The 17,722-nt window shown below is 48.5% G+C and overlaps 1 protein-coding gene across 5 annotated transcripts in view; it reads right to left on the bottom strand.

Annotated features, from left to right (window-relative positions):
- Positions 1–211: 211 nt before the first annotated feature.
- Positions 212–17,722, bottom strand: part of LOC121587648 (limbic system-associated membrane protein) — a 235,887-nt gene continuing 218,376 nt past the window's right edge. For all 5 annotated transcript variants that reach the window (XM_041904617.1, XM_041904615.1, XM_041904614.1 and 2 more), the window contains 4 exons: positions 6,977–7,098; positions 6,336–6,516; positions 6,044–6,217; positions 212–5,948 (listed from right to left, as the gene is read on the bottom strand). In XM_041904617.1, coding sequence (XP_041760551.1) covers positions 5,727–5,948; positions 6,044–6,217; positions 6,336–6,516; positions 6,977–7,098 — 699 coding nt within the window. In that variant the 3' untranslated portion in view covers positions 212–5,726. The remainder of the gene's footprint in view (positions 5,949–6,043; positions 6,218–6,335; positions 6,517–6,976; positions 7,099–17,722) is intronic.

The following is a 17,722-nucleotide window of genomic DNA, read 5'->3' as shown; positions in this document are numbered from 1 at the left end:
TTTTTCTTCCACTACTGTTTACGTAGTCAACTATCATCATCATCATTATCATCATCTCCATCGCTGTCATGCTGTCAGTTTGCCATTTCGCCTTCACGGCCCGGCTCGTGTACTCAGCCGTCCGCCTTCTCTTCGTTTCTCTCCAGCAGAGGGGACGCATGGTGTGTGCTTCTTTGTTTCCACTTGATTCTGGCGCTCACACGATGTACGATTTTGTTTGTTTGTTTCTTTTTTCTTTTTTTTTTCTTCACCACCGGACACCGGAAACCCGGCAGGGCGGGCGGCTTCGTGCGTTTCATTTACCATTAAAGTCAATATTTAATTTACTCCATATTTTTCCACCTGGCTGGCATCAATCATCATTAAAGTAACTAATCTGTGTGTGTGTGTGTTTTGTCGTGTAGGCTCTATGCCTCATGCCTGTGACTTCTTGCCTGCTGTGCTTTTCTCGGTATGGGGGATGGTTTTTGTTTTTTCTTCTTTTCTCTTCCTCTCTGAAATGTTATCTTTACGCTAACATCTAAATATGTACCGCCTTGTGTTATGTGTTTTTAGGCGGCATTCACTCCACCTTAGCCTGCCCCTTCGATGCTGCTCCGAATCGGCTTCAATTGATTCTACTAGTTTTGCTGCTGCTGCAGCAGTTGCAACTAGCCAGCTCCTCCTGCGCTTGTTGTGTGTGTTTTGCTAGTGTTTTGTTTTCTTTTTTTTAGTTTCCTTGTTCTCTCTCTAGCTCTCTTTCTCTCTCTGTCTGTTTTTTTTTCTTCTTTAACTTTGCATTGCTCGCCCTATTTTCGATCAAGTAATAGTAGTGTGTAGGTTTTTAGTGGTACTTACCGTATAAGGGTGCCCTTACGATTTACATGCTGCTCGCTGCTAGGTACATTCACATATAATATAATACTTAAATATATAAAAAGTCTTCATTTCAAATCTTGCCCCTTGCCCCACCTCCCGGGTAATGCCGGAGGGGCGCGCCACGACACATTTTCCTCTTTTGATGTTTTGGTTTTTGCTTTCATTAGTTTGCTTTCGATTTTTGTTCTGGTTTACAGTAGCGTTTCGTGTTGCTGTTGCTGTCTTCTTTCATTTAATTTTGGCTTACATTTTCGAAAGCACACCTAGTGCTATACGCGTTTTGCTTTTGCTAGACACGACCAAAGCCTCTTCTTTAACTTTGTTTGTCTTGGAGCTTTATACTACTGTTTTTTTTCTGTTTGTTTGTTTGTTTCTTTTTTGTTCACTTTCACTTTCATTCAACGCATTCCACGTTGATGTGGCGTGCTGTGTTAAAAATTGTATCATGAGAAGATAGATAAGTGTGTATGGGTGCCTGAACTGTATGAACCATTCACAGCAAAAGTAAGGTGCCACCAATGAGAGTGAAAGAGCGCGGGAAAACCGTGTGACTTCTTACTTTGCTACTTCATACTTCACACCTCACTGAGCAAAGGAATTGCATCTCATTTTGGTTGATGTTGTTGCTGTTGCTGGTGTCTGCTTCAGCTTCACCTTCGCGACAATGTGTTCGGTGTGGTGAATGAGCACAGTTTGTCTGTGTGAGCGGGGTTTTGTAAATGCTTAATGTCCTACCTGTGCCTCGAAAGTAATTTTGTGTGTATTTTTGGGGGACTTTTTTGTTGTTGTTGCGAGTAAATATAGATGTACGTATGTATATTTTTCGTGTGCTATTTACAAGGTGCACGGTGCGTGTCACGCGGACGCTGACACACACACACCGATTGACGGTGATCCTAGAGCTTTAACTATTAAACACAGACACACACACACACACATACTTACTGAATGAGATCGCGAGTTGTTGCAGAGCGCGACAACTGTGCTGCTATAGGCAATGTACAATGGGGCGTTTGGGGCGTTTGGGGCCACATTTCCCAACACGATCCGATTCTTAATTGTTCTACTCGGCTGAAATGGAATGATGCTTTCGAGTGGGACCACAGGGCTTAGTTTCGGTTTTTCTTTGAGCAATTATAATGGTAAACGTAGGGGGGGAGGGGGCATTTACCGAGGGGGGATGTGGATGAACATGCAATCTAGACCAACCGCTCTTTTGCTGTCGCATTTAATTGAGCCGTTTTGATTGAGAGGTCGGTTTAAATTTTGGCCCAAAAGATGCTTTGCTTTGCCGTCCGACTGCTGCTCCTCGTGGCGCTGCCACCGAAACCCATGGGGAGGGGGAAAGGGGTTTTTGTGGAAAGAAAAGTTGGCGCATCCCAAAAACTGAAACCCATCACCAGCAAAACCCATTCATCATGGCCGGCGGCGACGGCAACCCAGGGCTTATTCACGGTTGAGTGCATCAAAAGTGCGCGACACTGCTGCAGTTCCCTTTCCCCCGACTTTCTTCTCTCCTTCCTTCCTTCTCTTCATCTCTTTTTTTGTTTTTTTTTTTGTGTGCTTTAATGCTGCTCTTCTCATTGTGGCTCCAGTTTGGCCCACTGAATGAATGTCACCTCGAGCGCTGTGTGACAACACGTTTCCGGGAGGGTTTTTTTTTGTTTGGTCGCTTTGGTTCCCCAGATTCTTTATGAAAAGAAAAGGGGTTACCCGAACATTTCTTGGCATTGGGCGAGAGCTTTCCTGCCAGTGTGCGCCTCCGTGTGTCCCGCCGCGCTGCCGGATGCGGACGTAAGATAATGTTGGGCCCGGATGTTTTATGGACCGGGCCGAAAAACTTTTAACACACCACCGCCGCACCGCACCGCACCACACACAGAAGCCGACCGCATTGACGTGTTGGATTCTGGCCGCATGGATCAAGCCCCGATTATCGTGCGACAAGAAACGTGAAGTGTAAAACGGAAGGATGGATCTGACACACACACACACACACACACACACACACACACACACACACACACACACACACACACACCAACACGCGCATACAGATGGATTAAAAGTATGCGAGGAAAAAAACAACACGCAAGGGGAAAGAAAAACGCTCAACATTTTTCTTTTCAAAAAGGAGAACTTTCCTTTTTAAGGACCGAACCGACCCTTTGGGAAAGCCAAGGGAGGGGGCAGGGCTTCGAGGAGGGGGTAGAAGTGTTAAAAACCACACAAAAGAATGTGCAGCCCCGGGAGAGACAAAACGCACGTCAGCAGTGGACGGTTGACAAAAAGCATAACGCTCCGTCAAAAAGGGCGCAAGCGGAATCGTCGCTAATCCTATCCGCGCTGGAAGGCAAGTCCTCACTTGATCGAAACCGAAAAATATCCCCTCAGGGTGGGAAGAAGAGACCATTCACCATCTCGGATGGTAAGGTTCCTCTTTTTGTTTTGAAATTTAGTAGAGAAAAGATACTAATTTCGTTTTAGAACCCCTCACCAACCCACGGCTGTGCGCCTGAGCAATTTATGGAACAGTATTTCCTTTTTTCAAATCGATTGGCCCGTTCGATTTGTGATGGTTAGAGGCTGGGACGCGCAACAAATGGGAGTGAAGAGAAAAGAGAGGGGGGGACAGAGAGCTGGACAAAGTTTGATAAAGTTTGCCAAATTGTCTACTAACAAAACAGCAGGCGACCAGTAGCACAACAACCTCTACAGCTGCAGGGTGTGATCGTTAGGCAAACTCGGGCTACGATCGGGCCCGCTCCGCATCGTTGTCCTTGTAAGCCTTGTGGGTACAGTGGCGGCAAAACTTGCGCACAGAGAAAACAAAGTGGGTGTGTGAGTGGGCTTGGTTTGGCTTGTGTGTGTGTGTGTGTGTGCCAGGGGCCTCGATAGGCTGAGTCGATATTGGGAAAATGGTTGGAAAGGCAGCACAGCAGTTCGCTCGTTTCGAGTGTTTGTATATTTTCACATTTTAATTGATTCTGCACTGCCTCCCGAGAAACGGAGACCGAGTGAGAGAGAGAGAGAGAGAAAGGGAGAGAAAGAGATAGATGCAACGATGGAACGATTTTCGGAAAGTTTTCCCCGGCCCACGGTGACGGCATGAGCGTTTCCAGCGATCCCCTACAACCATTCCGCCATATTCCGCCTACTTCGCCATGTGTGTATGTGCGATGGGTAATAACTTCGTCATATCTCATTATTGAAACGTTCCGTGGGCGTTTTTGTTAAACGAGGCCCCCCTCCTGGGGGAAGCGTGGCGCCGAACGGCAAAAGGTTGACTTTTTGATAATCAAAACAATGGTTTAAAATGTATTTACAAAAGACAGTGGGTGAGCGCGCGTGTACGAGGGGTTCAAAAAGTGGTATCATGTGCTGGCGTTCACACCCGTACGGGGAGGGTTTGGATTGGGCACACGAGTTGTTGGTAGGATGTAGCGAATCTCTCGCTCGTCCTTTTGACAACGTGAAAAGCATATGGCGCACACGCGCGCCACACGACACACGAAACGCGCAGCCGAATGGATTTTAATTTGCTTAAGACTTTATCTAAACATTAGCTGCACACACACACGGGACACCGGGGACACAACCCGGCATCCAGACATTCGGCAAAGCATCGGCACCCTTCCACTGCCAGCACGCCACACCACGGTCGTTGCCGATTCTTTGCCTGTCGTTGTTGCATTAGTAATGATGCCAGGCGAGGCTGCTCGTACAACTTTGTTCGCTGTGTCGTGTGTCACGGCGTTTGGCCGTTGTCTGTCACCTATCACGAGCCTGTTCGCTCTGATTTCACGAGCGAGGTGGACCACCGGCGGTGGTGGTGGTAGTACAAGGTACAAGCAAAAGTTTTCGATTTTCCCGAACATTCCCGGCCTCCATCTGCTGCCCGGCGGTTCCCTTATGTGGAGGAGGTTCTGATGCGCCCTCCACGGTTGTGTGTGTGTGTGTGATGCTCAATGAGATGCGTGGCAGATGATGGTGGCGGATCTCTAGCGCCACAGGACATCGTGTGCAGGAGTATGCGAGTATATACACGAGAGTTACGGCGGGCCGGCGGTGACCAAATGTGCAAGCATCACTAAAGTTTCTAAGGTGAGCCCTTCCCCTCGATCTCCTAAACTAGTACGAAGTTTGACACGCACACACACACATATACATCTATACATAATGAAAGGACCGTTCTTTTCAGGCAGGAGGTCGCGAACAGGGAAGGAATCGGGGGAAAAGTTCAAAAGCGCACAGAAAATTGCTCTGCGTGTGTGTGTGCGTGTGTGCTTTGTATCGAATCTTTGGCATATGTATGGGTGTCCGTTTGCTACATCATCCCCCCTCCCCCTCCCTTCTGCTTTCATACACAGACACAAGCTTTAGTTTGCCTTGCCAGCCTGTTTTGCCCTCTAGCTAATTATCAAAGTACGGTCCACTTTTGTCTGCCCGTCACGCGACCGTGCCTGCCAAGGCCTGTACAAGGTCTTATCGATTGTATCGGCTCGGTATGCGTCTTGGGAGTGTCTGGACCTGTCCTTTCGCTCCAGCCCTCGTTGGAATGTTGGATGATTTGGAATGGCTCGTTACAATTTAAGCTGACGGCTGGATATTGAAGAAGCATTTTCTGCGCTGGCACGTTCTGATGACGATCGAACACGGCTGCAGCGGGGAAGGGGGTTTGTTGAAACGCAGCACTCTCCCGGATGCAGCAGTCCTCCTTGCCCCGGTTTTTTCCTCCTTGCCCCGGTGTCCTCCATTCGGTAAAGAAAACTTACAGTCTAACGTGTCCGCAAACATCGGCTCGCGAACGGGTCGGTTGCTTCGGTCACATCCGGGTGCTGATCCAATGCTGGCGCGGCTTAGTTGCCTTAGTTGACCTTGGAGCGATCGGCAAGCGTGCCACCGTGCAGCAGCAGCCAAGGGATGAGCGTAGCCAGTAGCGTCAGCAGCGTCCAGGCCGTTCCGACCGGTGGTGCGGTCCGGTGCAGCGTGGTGGCCCCGGAGCGCGACGTCGAGCTAGCGACCTGCATCTCCTCCGAGTGTATGTCGGACGATATTCGCTGCGTGTAGAACTGGAAGATGTCGCTCACCTGTCGCGGGTAAAGTGTGTGTGTGTGTGAGAGAGAAGGAAAAACGTGCGATCAGTGAAGGAAGAGTTACAGAGCCCCCGCCAAATCCTGCTTACCTCGTTCCAGCCGTAGCGATTTTTCGCCTGCACGATCGCCTCGTACACCGAGCTGTGCTGCAGCCCGCGCAGTGTGAACGCCATCACGTGCGTCAACGGTTCCGATGGGGGCCGGGGGGCGGGCGTTAGGATGACGTCGTGCCATCGGCCAGGCTGCTGGAAGGTTTCGTTCATCTGTGGAGTGGTGGGGAAAAAAAAACAAAAACGAAGAATCGGATCAACAATTTTAGCCAACAAAACGGGGACTCGGTCTTGGCCGAAACTCGGTTCGGGTAGAGAATCAGCCGCTTACCATCAGCTTCCGGTAGAGCAGCCGGACCTCCTGCAGCGGTGGGTAGCTCTCGACTTTCCAGGTCAGGTTAAAGCTGTCCGTTGAGCGGCTCCACGGCGGCGACAGGAAATCGGCCGGCCCTGGCCGCCCCGAAACCTCCATGTACTTCTTCGAACGGCCCAGCGAGTTGTCCGCAACGCAGCTGTGGATGGTGGCGGGAAAAGCAGTGCCAAATCATTAGACAGAAATCGGTCATCCGGTCATCGTAGACACAGCACTGGTGCCGGGGCAAACATTGGCAAACGATGACGCACTGGGCATGTTCATTTGTGTGCCCTTTTTTTTCCTAAACCAACCCAACTCGGATTCGTCCACTGGGTGGCTTCATTTGGCGCTTGCATGTGTGTGTGCGTACCCTGACCGTGCCCAAATGAAGCGTCCAACAATTTCGGTACAAGCTCGAGGATATTGGGCGAGAGTGTTCACTTTCCCCGCTCAGTATCACCATTTCCTTTCATCTGTCCAAAACGGGGGATATTAGAAGCTCTATTCAGACCCGCGCCGCTATGCAGATTGCATTCCGGGCAGAATGGCACGGTTGCACACACACACGCTACACATGGGTCGATTAAAATAAAAAAAAAATGGATTCCACCACTAACCTGTAGTTGCCAAAGTCTTCCTGCTGCACGTGGCGTATGGTGAGCGTGTGCCGGTTGCCCCTGGACGACATCGTACGCCGGTCGGTTGGCTGCAGCGGAAATGAGTTCTGATTCCACGAGACCTGCCGGAGAAAATCGGGACGAAGAGAGAAGGGAAGTGAATAGATGAGAATTCTATGCGAGGTTGATAGTATGACGGCGATGATGACGACGGAAAAAAAAACTAGAAGCGACCACGTCCGGGCACTCCCGTGGGACGATGAAATTGGGACAAAATGTTATTCGCCTTTCGCAGGAGCAGCATTAGTGCGAACCGATGAGACACTGGCGCAATCGGGCCAAACCATTCAACCGGGGGTTGTTCGGGGGTCCCGGAAGGGCTGGGATGGGGGGAGGGGTTTGTTTGAACTTTTACTACACATGTGTTTTTGTTTTGCTCTTGTCGTTTTCCCTTTACGAGTCTGATATTAGAATGTGTTCTGTGCGAGAGTTTTTTTGAAGGGGAAAGGGGGCAATTTTTTTTTTAAATATCCTTTTGCTTGGGTCAGGACCTCATATTACTGGTTTGCCGTAGCACATGAAACCGTGCGCTATAGGTTGACGTTTATTTGAATTCTTCTTCAACACACACCATGCCGAACACACACGGGACCAGAATCGGATTGCGGCCAATGAATGTACGAGAGACGGCCCTCTTTGAACGCAGCCCAGCGCATGTTTTGCATGGTTCGGTCACACATCGTTTGGTCGGTGAGGATGACTATTATTGCTCCGCCAGACCGACAGGGACCACCGGCTCTGCCATCTCTACCAGGGGGTGCGCCATTCAAACGTACCGAAACGATTGACAATTGAATAAAGTTCCCACTGGTGTCGTCGCCGTCGTCGTTGCCCTTTGCATGGCGTGGTCAGCATTCGTGTGTATCCGCCCCCGTTGGCGTGGGGTTTCCCGTTCGTTCATCCAAAAAATCGTGTACCATGAAAACGAGTAGTGGCAGTACAAAGGAAGACCTGAAGGAATCGGTGAACCAAAAATAAATATTCCCCGCCATCCTTGTGTTTTGTGCCGGCTCGTCCTGTGATTGGTACCCCGAACCATCTCTGTCCATCTCTTACCTTCACCCAGCCTAAAGTGGATGAGCAGCAAGCCGGTCACAACTGGCTGTGCCGAAGTAATAACGGTGAAATTTTATAACTTCGAATAACTCAATTTATTTAGCTTAATTGATTGTAAGGAAAATATGTCTGGTTCGGTCTGCCGGGCCGCTTGAGCCGCACAGGGCAGTAATCGTTTTCCACGGTACGCCGCAAAGTGTTTGGTTTGTTTGGGGCATTACTTTGCTTTTTTTTGCTGTGGTTGTTGTCTTCCGGTGGAGGGTGAACAGCTTTCTGCCTTGTGCAGTTTTACGACCATTGGGCCGTTGAGCCAATGGGTGTTGTTGAAAGTTTGGTATCAATTCCTATAATCATATACCCTAATATCACTAAGCATCTCGCCCCAGTACAAAATGTATTGAGTCTTTTGCTATGTGTGAACTCACTATTTATTTAACGTTTTGACCATTTTTTATCGCTCTTTCATTTGTTTTGAAGGATTAAATGAGCCAATCACAAGATATTGTTAATGTCTGACCGTAGTAATTGTAAAGTGCAATAGTATTTGTTCTTCTACAGTAATGTAGATATTTTCCCTATTTGTAGGAATTGAAGTATTTTATATTTAGAACAATAAAAACCAATTTTTTAGGTAAAAAAATACTAGCATTGTTTGGTATTTTCACAGCAATATTAAAACTACTATTTTTAACAAACAACACATCTTTGCCACCAACACAATGCCGTAGCACACCCAACCTCTTATCGCTGCTGATATAATGCTCGGAATCGCTACAGTCGGGTCCGTCGGTTTAGCGATTTTGTGGTTTTCAACTAGGAACAAAATTTCCGGAATCGAGCAGGCAAAATATCCGCAATCCGAATCGAACCAGAACCACACAGAGGTCGTGGGCGAGATGTGTGCAAACCACTAGCTGGGATTGTAAAAAAAAGGAAAACACCCAAATACCCCTTTTTATCACCGGAACTACGCTTGACGGTATGCGGTTTTCGATTGCACCGTTGACGCAGAGCCACTGCGTATCATGGTGTTACTTCATTTTGTTTGAAGTTCTCTAGATCTAGTTTTTAGTCGTTCTAAGAAAATACACGAGAAGGATGTCTACGTACTGATGCGAACATATCCCAAAAACGGAAAAAGATTGGATTTTGTTTTTGTTGTGACATCACAGTTTTGGGCATATACGCATCTATTGTTTGATTGTTTTAATCAGTGCTAATCGCAAAACTGTTCCCACGTTTCCCAGGAGTCGATTTTCAAACATTGAACCGACCGTAGGCGTTACCTTTGCGCTGTGGCAATGTAATTCCAATTAGCAACTCTCGCCCCCTTACGTGGTTACGTGAGAAAATTGGCAGAAAATGCGTCCGAACCGCAAACGCAAATGTTCACCTCACCTCGACATGGGGACAGAGGTGTTCGTCGCGCATCGTGTATGTACCCCTGTCGGCGTGGCTAAGCGATGGATGGGCCGATTTTGTTCACAAAACCGCAAAATCCAAACTTCAACAAGTTACACAAACATGTACCGGCCGCTTGCGCCACTATCCCCGGCCATGGGGGAATTTGCTTCCTTTCCAACAGCTGCGTAACAGAGCACACACACACAGGGCTAACGATCGCATAATGTTGGCGGGGCGGGGTCCGGGGTGGTACCCCCAGATGGTCCCTAAAGCAGTGGGACAAAATTGCACGCTGCACAATGCGTTGTGTCGGTGGTTTTGCTGTTTACCGAGATCGAAGAGGGGGCGGGAACAGCGATCGCTCCAGCCAATTAATGGGCAAGTAAATGCCCAGCGGAATTGCACTCTGCATCGATATCTCGTTCAAGGTGCAGGTGCAGTATGGGCTGGGGTGTATTTGCACGGTCACTATTTGGTGCGTGTGTGTGTGTGTGTGTGTGTGTGCAGAGGGAACGCTTTTGCTTCTGCTCGTGTCTTTACAGTGTCCATTGCATAAACATTGAAGGAATGTTGACTTTTGGTCGAGCAAATAGCGAAACTAGAGCGAGAAAGGGCGAACCTTCAAACGCAAGAATTCATTTGGTAGCATTTTCATTTTAACGAGCGAGTGCACTAGGCTAGTGCGTTTGAAACGTACAGTGTGGCACAAGCTGGAAAGGTGGAAATTCTCTGTTTATTTTATATTCAATTTTAAGCAAGAGTTTATTTTGTTGAATAATTGATTAATTACGGCAGAAATCCCTTCTCCATCGAAATGAGACATTAATTGATTGTTGGTATTTTGTGAAATTGTCAATTACTTGTTGACTTGTTATGTTTGAAATTGTTCAGAGCAAAGAAAACACACTGTGAGTTTCGTGTCGGATTTGGGTTTTCAGAATGCAGATACCTCATGAAACAGTTTTGCATTAGTTTACCTAAAGTAACTCAATTCTATGAATATTTCATGATGTTCATACTCATATTTAATTTGCATGCAATCGAAAAAGATCTAAATATTCAATTTTTAAGTGTTCAACACCGTACAAATCCTCAAGAGATCCATTCGTTGTTAATTGTAAGATATGTTGTTGTTTGTAGCCATTATTTGTTGTCATTAACATTACCCGACAATGCACACAACAAAACAGAACATCTGAAACGGGACAATACGAAGGTCAAACGGTGACCACAATAGCTTACCCATAGGATTAGGCACTATGATTAGTTAATGGAGGCAAGCGACCGTTCTGCACTTGCACGGAAAAAGCCGAACACATCGCGCGTACTGTTAATTAAAACTCACACAGCCCCGGGAGGGACGCTGCATTCCCAATCAGCCCCAACAAACCGGTAAGTGTGAGAGTATGGAATGAATTTTTAACACTTTGCTAAGCCTTTAATCGGTATGTTTTAAATGCTAAACTAATGCCTCGTGGCCTGTGTGGCTGTTTTTCCGTCTGCGGTCAAAATGTCGAAATCGAACAAAACCGCCACACTTTCCTGTCCAGTCCCATTGCTCGCTTATCACTCATCATCCCTCTGCTGCCCATACAAACGGCCACCACTGTCAAACGAGTGAGCTTAACCACGAATGTATGGTTCGGTTAGATTCCCCGTGGGAAAAAAAGGTACGGCCACATTGTTCGCAGCCGGATGCGCCCCACGGTTTCCCTCTCGAGCAGGATAGGATAGGAGGTAAACAAATCGAGATTGCGGGTAAAAGGGTTATGCTAACGCAAACATACATCTCCCCTTCTCCGCCCACCATACAAACACACCAAGGATGAGGTTTGAGCTAATCCGCTGCCAAAACAAATTGGAATTTACGTGTTACGTGTGGTGCAATTTGCAGCATCTCTCCTGTGGCTCTCTCTCTCTCACACTCTCTATTCCCCCTTTGCGTGAAAGCTTTCCCTTTCGTGCGTCAATGAAGTCTCGCGGGGAAGCACGTGTTTTGCCAATCCACTAAATACCACCAAACTCCGACGGCTTGATCGTCGGAATTGCGAAAGAATATGGTATGAGAGTACCCCCGGCAGCAACGACAACGACGACGCCGACGACGACGGATCAACGGATGTTGACGAAAATTTGCTTTGTCAAAGGCTCGTCCCTTGTGCGTCGGCCAGCCGGTGTGGCGACGAACACACATCATCATTCAGTGCGAGATTTGGTCCCGGGATTTGTCCCGGGGTTAGTCGATGGGTCGTTCGACATGCCGTGTGGCTTTGGGACTATGGCGGAACAACTTCTTCCACCTTCACCGGGCGAACGTTACTGCGCGCACGTAGTAACGATTGCTTTGAATTGATTTTCATAATCCGACCATTGAGGTGGAGGCACACAAAACCGCCACACAATGTTGGCACCAGTTTGCCGGTGTCTGTGTGTGAGTGTTAGCGTTGGAAAAACAACGCCCCAACAACGTTCGTCACGGTCTAACGACAGCAATTACTGGAACGGAAGGAAGAACCCACTTGCGGATTAATTGATGTAACGGATTAAAGAGAGAGAGAGAGAGACGAATTCGATGCAGTTAGTGTGTGTTTTACTCCATGTTGGTCGGACTACAGCAAAACCCAATGCTCGCCGCCACCGCAGGAGGACACAAATCGGATAGAAAATAACATCAGCGCCGTAGATCCTTTTAACCGGCTTGGCTCGTGGATTTGAGGACTTTGGTTTGACCTTGTCCCGGCTTCTCCGGCTCCTCCGTTGGACGCCGGACGACAAAGGTTTAACCCCTTTTCAGTACAGCCAACCACTAACAATCGTAAGGATTGGGAGCTAAACTGTCTCGGTCTCTCACTCTCTCTCTCTCTTTCTTTTGCGCTCCCGCCCCAGCACAACAATAGAAGGCGATTATACGATTGTGGTTGCTGCTGCATGGGAGCGTAGATGGGGTGGGATGGGGTTGGGATTGAAACCGATGTCTGGTGGACAGGCCGAGCCCGAGGTATCTTCTCACTTTCGTCCTGCAAACTTACAGCCCATGGCAAACAAATAGGATTATCCCTTTTTTTTTCGCTCGGACCCGAGGTGGAGTGCCCGTGACACACAACCCGGACCATTCCACCGCACTCGTACTCTCGCTGGGCATGGTTGGCGTAGGCTGGCGTTAACTGCGTGGGTATTTTTCTGCCGCAACGACAGAGAGAAAAAGAGAGCGTCGTGGGAGAGAATAAAATAAAAACAAAACGTAGCTTTCAACGCACGGGAAGCTGTGTTTGCGTAAAAGGAGGAGAGAGATTTACATCTTCTTGGGAGGATGGTCTTCCTGCCCGTGTACCATATTATTTTCGTTCCTTCGAAACGGGGTAGCCTTTTTTCGGTTGGGTTCTACCCACAAGCCCCAACATCATTGTCCTTTCTCAGGGACCTCTCGGGGCTGAGCGAGAGATTTAAAAACAAATGATGAATGTGACAATATTTTCGTATTTTCGTGCGCACCCCGGACCCGGATTTATCCGTTTAACTGCGGCAAAGCGGATTACCCCCTTTTCCCGGGCGGGTCCGGCTAATGAGGAAATGGAATCCCTACTTAGCTACCTTCGCTTGCGTCGGGATGATCGGTTGTAATTTGTGTGCAAGAGGGAAAGCATTGTAAAACGAGTAAATTTTTCGTTTTTTAGCATTTTTTATAAATTAAAATTTCTAACATTTCCCATCGATTGCTACATGAGCGCACACGCGCCATTAATAAGCAATTTGGACAGAAAGCTTTCATCACTATGTACACTGTCAATCAGCATAACCGTTCGGGTCGATCGGTTGCGGCTTGGGCTAGCCCGGTGAGGGTTGAAAGCAAATGATAGTAATTCCGACGAATTAGAAAGCGAAAAGCGACTACGCACAACTTCCGTTAGGATCATTAAATTTTACACTAATGAGAAATGTTACAAGAGGGGAGGGGAGTGAGAAGCACAAAGAAAACTTCATTAGCAAACACTTTCCGCAGTCCAACCTGGGTGTAATGCTCGGGACGAAGCAGTTGATAGAAGCGCCCGTTTGAAAGAAATGGCCAACACAACCATTTTCACTTGCACTTGCGTATGCCGCCAAGCCTGTCTGTTGTCGTCGCTAACGGTGCTTTGAATTATAGCGTCACCGATACAGTAACACAGGAGAGCAGAGTGGAGCATTGCGCCATTTTTACGACCATGCAACACAACCATCACACCGAAACGACCCAAAACACCCGAAAACAACACCATCGAAGAAGTCGTTTCGCGCGTTTGACGCACACACACAAACACACACACGTTGATTGATCATAAACCAAATGAAAACAGCCCACAAAACGACCCCATCCCATCGACTATGACTCGATGCGGGGACGATGAGGCAAAACCCCGGTACGGGGTATGCGGCAGGTAAACAATAAACGTTAAATTTAACGTGCCAACTGGCACAATAGCAATAAACACGGGTTTCGCGAAAACGAATCAAAAGTTGCCGTATGCCGTAGGGAGGAAAGGAAAGCCCGCGAAAACACTCATCGTACTACGGCGGGAAGAAGGTGTTTTCCACCGACAAAGCAAAACACAGGTTGGAGAGAGTTTCGTGGTGATTGTAACTTATTGCTTATTGAAAAATAAAAAGAGAAAGAGAGAGAGAGAGAGCGAGAGAGAGAGAGAGAGAGAAAAGGGGGAGTGCGCAAAGAGAGCGAAGACAACTCCCCCGTTATGGGTGCACAAAGGTGGGACAATACCTTCCGCCCCTGAAACCGGCCAAAAGGTATGCAAATAAGATCGGGTGGGCATGCGGTGAATAAGTTGATGTTTAAATTAATATACAGCGCGCGATGTATGTGCGAGCGGTCTATCGCGATGCGAAAGCGAGGCTGCTGCTGCCCCGAATAAACTGTCAGTTGAGCGCGGGGAACGCACGCCGTGAGCCGGATACCGGACGGCAGCACACCCAGCTGGTCCCGCAGGAGCGGGGCCCCAGGATTCGGGAGGAAGCTAAAAAGGAGTAAGCCGCAAACTACTCACAATCATCGTTCTGTTTCGTTGCCTGTCGCGTGTGGTAAGGGGATCCTTGGGCTTGGGAAAATGAATTCCTTTCTCACCTTTTTGCCCTTTTTGCGGGTTTCAGACAAAAACAGGTGGCCTCCGCCTCCCTTTTCGTGGTAGTTAAGCCAAACAAACAAACATATGAGGGCTACATTCCCCACACATATGGCTTTGTGTGTTGGTCTGTGTCGGCACATATTATCCAAGCACTCACAGGGCGAAGGCAGCAAAGGGAATATTCATGAATATAAACGATCGCCCCCTGTTTTTTTAGCGTTTTGCTCCGGGAATATGTCCCCAAAGGTGTTGGGTGTGTGTAGGTGTGTGTCCCCTATCTTTTAGTTTACACAATTTTCTCAGCTGCAGAACGGTGGCAAAAAGGTGAACCACGACGCAACGACCTCAACACCACTGCCACCGCTAGCGTCGCTGTCCGGAGCGGTGGCTGCTGCCAGAAGACAAACCATAAAGCTTAGTCAAATTGGGACCTTCCCAATGAGGAAAGGCACTCGACAATCAACGCTTATGGTACTGTCACTGTACCAGGGTGTGTGTGTGTATATGTTGCTGGTTTGCAAGGATAACACGGTCGGGCTTTTTATAAATAGTTGATGAAGCGATTGCCAGTGATTACTACCCCGTTGTTAGGTGCCAATGAGATTATCTGTCGTCGGTGATGATCTTTCGTCTGCATCGCAAGCAACCGGTTACCGGTCGCAAAGGCAAGCCCATTTCTTTTAAGATGGCCATTTTGCAAAGTAAAATTGGCCCAAACGGGGACAAACGGGCCTGTGGAGAGTGGGAGAGATTGGCACCAGAAGATAGTGAGCGAGCATGAATCTTTGAGTAGCGCCCGGTAGTGGCAGGCAGCAGAGGTTTCTGTCATCATCACACCCGAAACGAGACGGGATGTGGTGGGTATGAAAATTTGTTAGGAAAATTGTTTACGATCGGTATGGTTGGTATAGCGCTGGGGATGTGGGAAAGGTTGTACCATTCCCTGGAGCTGCACAGGACGTGGAAAAAACGGAGCATCTTTGCACCTTTTCTTATTAAGCTAGCAATCGTTTCCCTCGTCGATGGCTCGTGATTTAGTAACAGGTTTTATTCCCAAACGCCAGTCCCCAGACAAGAGCACAAGAGAGCGAGAGAGAGAGAGAGAGAGAGTTATTGCTTGAAAATAGAAACAAGATTAAATGATGGCCCAGCACCAGCAGCTGGACAGTAAACTAGTCAGCACAGACGAACGACCCCACTTTAAAATCCGTGCACATCACAACACGTCCGAGAGCGCTTTCATCTCGTTCAATCTACTTGATGCAGGTCTGGTGGGACACCATGGCAGATTGATTTAAAATTGTGATTACAGCGTGCACTATAAATTATCCACCACCACCACCACCACTATCGACGACTGGAAGCGCGAACTGAACAGAATTAGGAAAGCGCAACCGATCTGCCAGCCCGCCAACCCAGGGGCCAAATGGCAAATGGCTAGAGATAGAGCACTGGAATCAAGGATCGGGATGAATTATTTATCACCACCTATATCTATCCGAGCGGTGGGGCGGGGGAAGGTGATGGTGTTCAGCCCGATCACTTCTTGCAATCGGCGAAGCGGCGCGCCTTTTCGCGCGAAAAGCTGTGGCACTTTCTTAGATTAGATTCCACAACCTGGGCCCGGGAGTTTCGGAAAGCGGGACGCTGATTCATCTCGATGCGCTGCTGCTACCGATTGAATTCGAAATCGGTCCATAAATTTAACCAACCCACCGCACAAGGGAACCACAAACACACACACACACACACACACACACACACACACACACACACACACACACACACACACACACACACACACTGCCACAGCACTATTCGCGCCAGCCAGCCATTTTGGGAATTGATGCTGGAAGTTGTAAAATTTTATTTCCAATCCGGGCGCGTGGGTCCGCATTCGGAGCGAAACAGAGAGAGTGATCGAGTGAGTGATTGACGCAGCGGAGACAGCGAGCGGGATGGGACAAATTATTAGCCTTTCGCTTCATCGTTTTCAAACTGCAGCGGGCCACACACACACACACACGCACCCACAGCGTGTGGCACGACCTCTTTCGTGTATGCAGCTGACCTTTATTATCGCGCCGAGTTATTGCACCTTCTATGGCGCATGGCGCTTCGTACGCCGCCCCGCGGGAGGTCCCGCCCGGAGGCTGTTTTTTGTTCGGGACAACATGCAGACCATGTTCCGTTGCGTTGTGTGGTGAGCTCTACCGCGGCGCTGTAGTATACCGAGAGGCAAGGTTTATTAAACCCAGAGCGCATAATTTGCTTGCGCCGCCGGGCGCCGGTGGTGCTCTGAGATGAAAATTAAACAAGCGAACGCACACCCGAGCACAAACGTGCGGAGCAGAGAAAGGGCTCCAGAGCAAAACAATATTGGCTCGATTAGGGTGCGTGTGCAGCGCTTTATTAAAAGTTGCAGCTTGTAGGTGGGGGCGGTACGCTTGCCACCGGTGCACACGGTGAAATGAAAGGCCCAAGAACAGCCGCCAGGAATACGCCAAAGGACCAAAGCGTTCCGAAGCGAAGTGTGATAAGCGATCAAATGGAGCGGGGTTGTACTGGATGTGTTCAACCCCCCCCCCCCCCCCCCCCCAGCACAGCAATGTCATAAACCTTTGTACTCATTTATCATTTGCACTGTTCGCGGCTCAGCTCTCCATTTGCTCTCTATACAATCCAGCAGCACCAAGCAGCAACAACCACTGGCGCGACTGCACAAAAGAGAGACATCAGACGGTTTTGCGCGCACGCGATAAACCAAAAATAACATCACAATTCAATGAGTGGGAAAATTGAATTTCACTTCCAGCCCTGTTTTCTCGCGTTCCCTTCTGACAACATCCCATTTCGCAACGCCCAATGACCACATTTCAATTGCGCCCTCGGTCCCTCGGTTTTTTTTAACACATTCCAGGAATGCTTTATTTTTTCATCTCTCTCTCTCTTTTTCTCTCTTTCTCTCTTTCTCTCTTTCTCTCTTTCTCTCTTTCTCTCTCTCTCTCTCTCTCTCTCTCTCTCTCTCTGTTTTTTCATCTCTTTCCTCGTTGCGTGTTTGTTTGAATATAAACTCGGCAGAATCTTATCCCGGGAAGAAACACCACCCGGC

This window comes from Anopheles merus, chromosome 2R (genome assembly GCF_017562075.2).
Source record: "Anopheles merus strain MAF chromosome 2R, AmerM5.1, whole genome shotgun sequence".
Taxonomy (NCBI): domain Eukaryota; kingdom Metazoa; phylum Arthropoda; class Insecta; order Diptera; family Culicidae; genus Anopheles; species Anopheles merus.
Note: the sequence above shows the minus strand (reverse complement) of the source record. Positions and strands in the feature narration are given on the sequence as shown.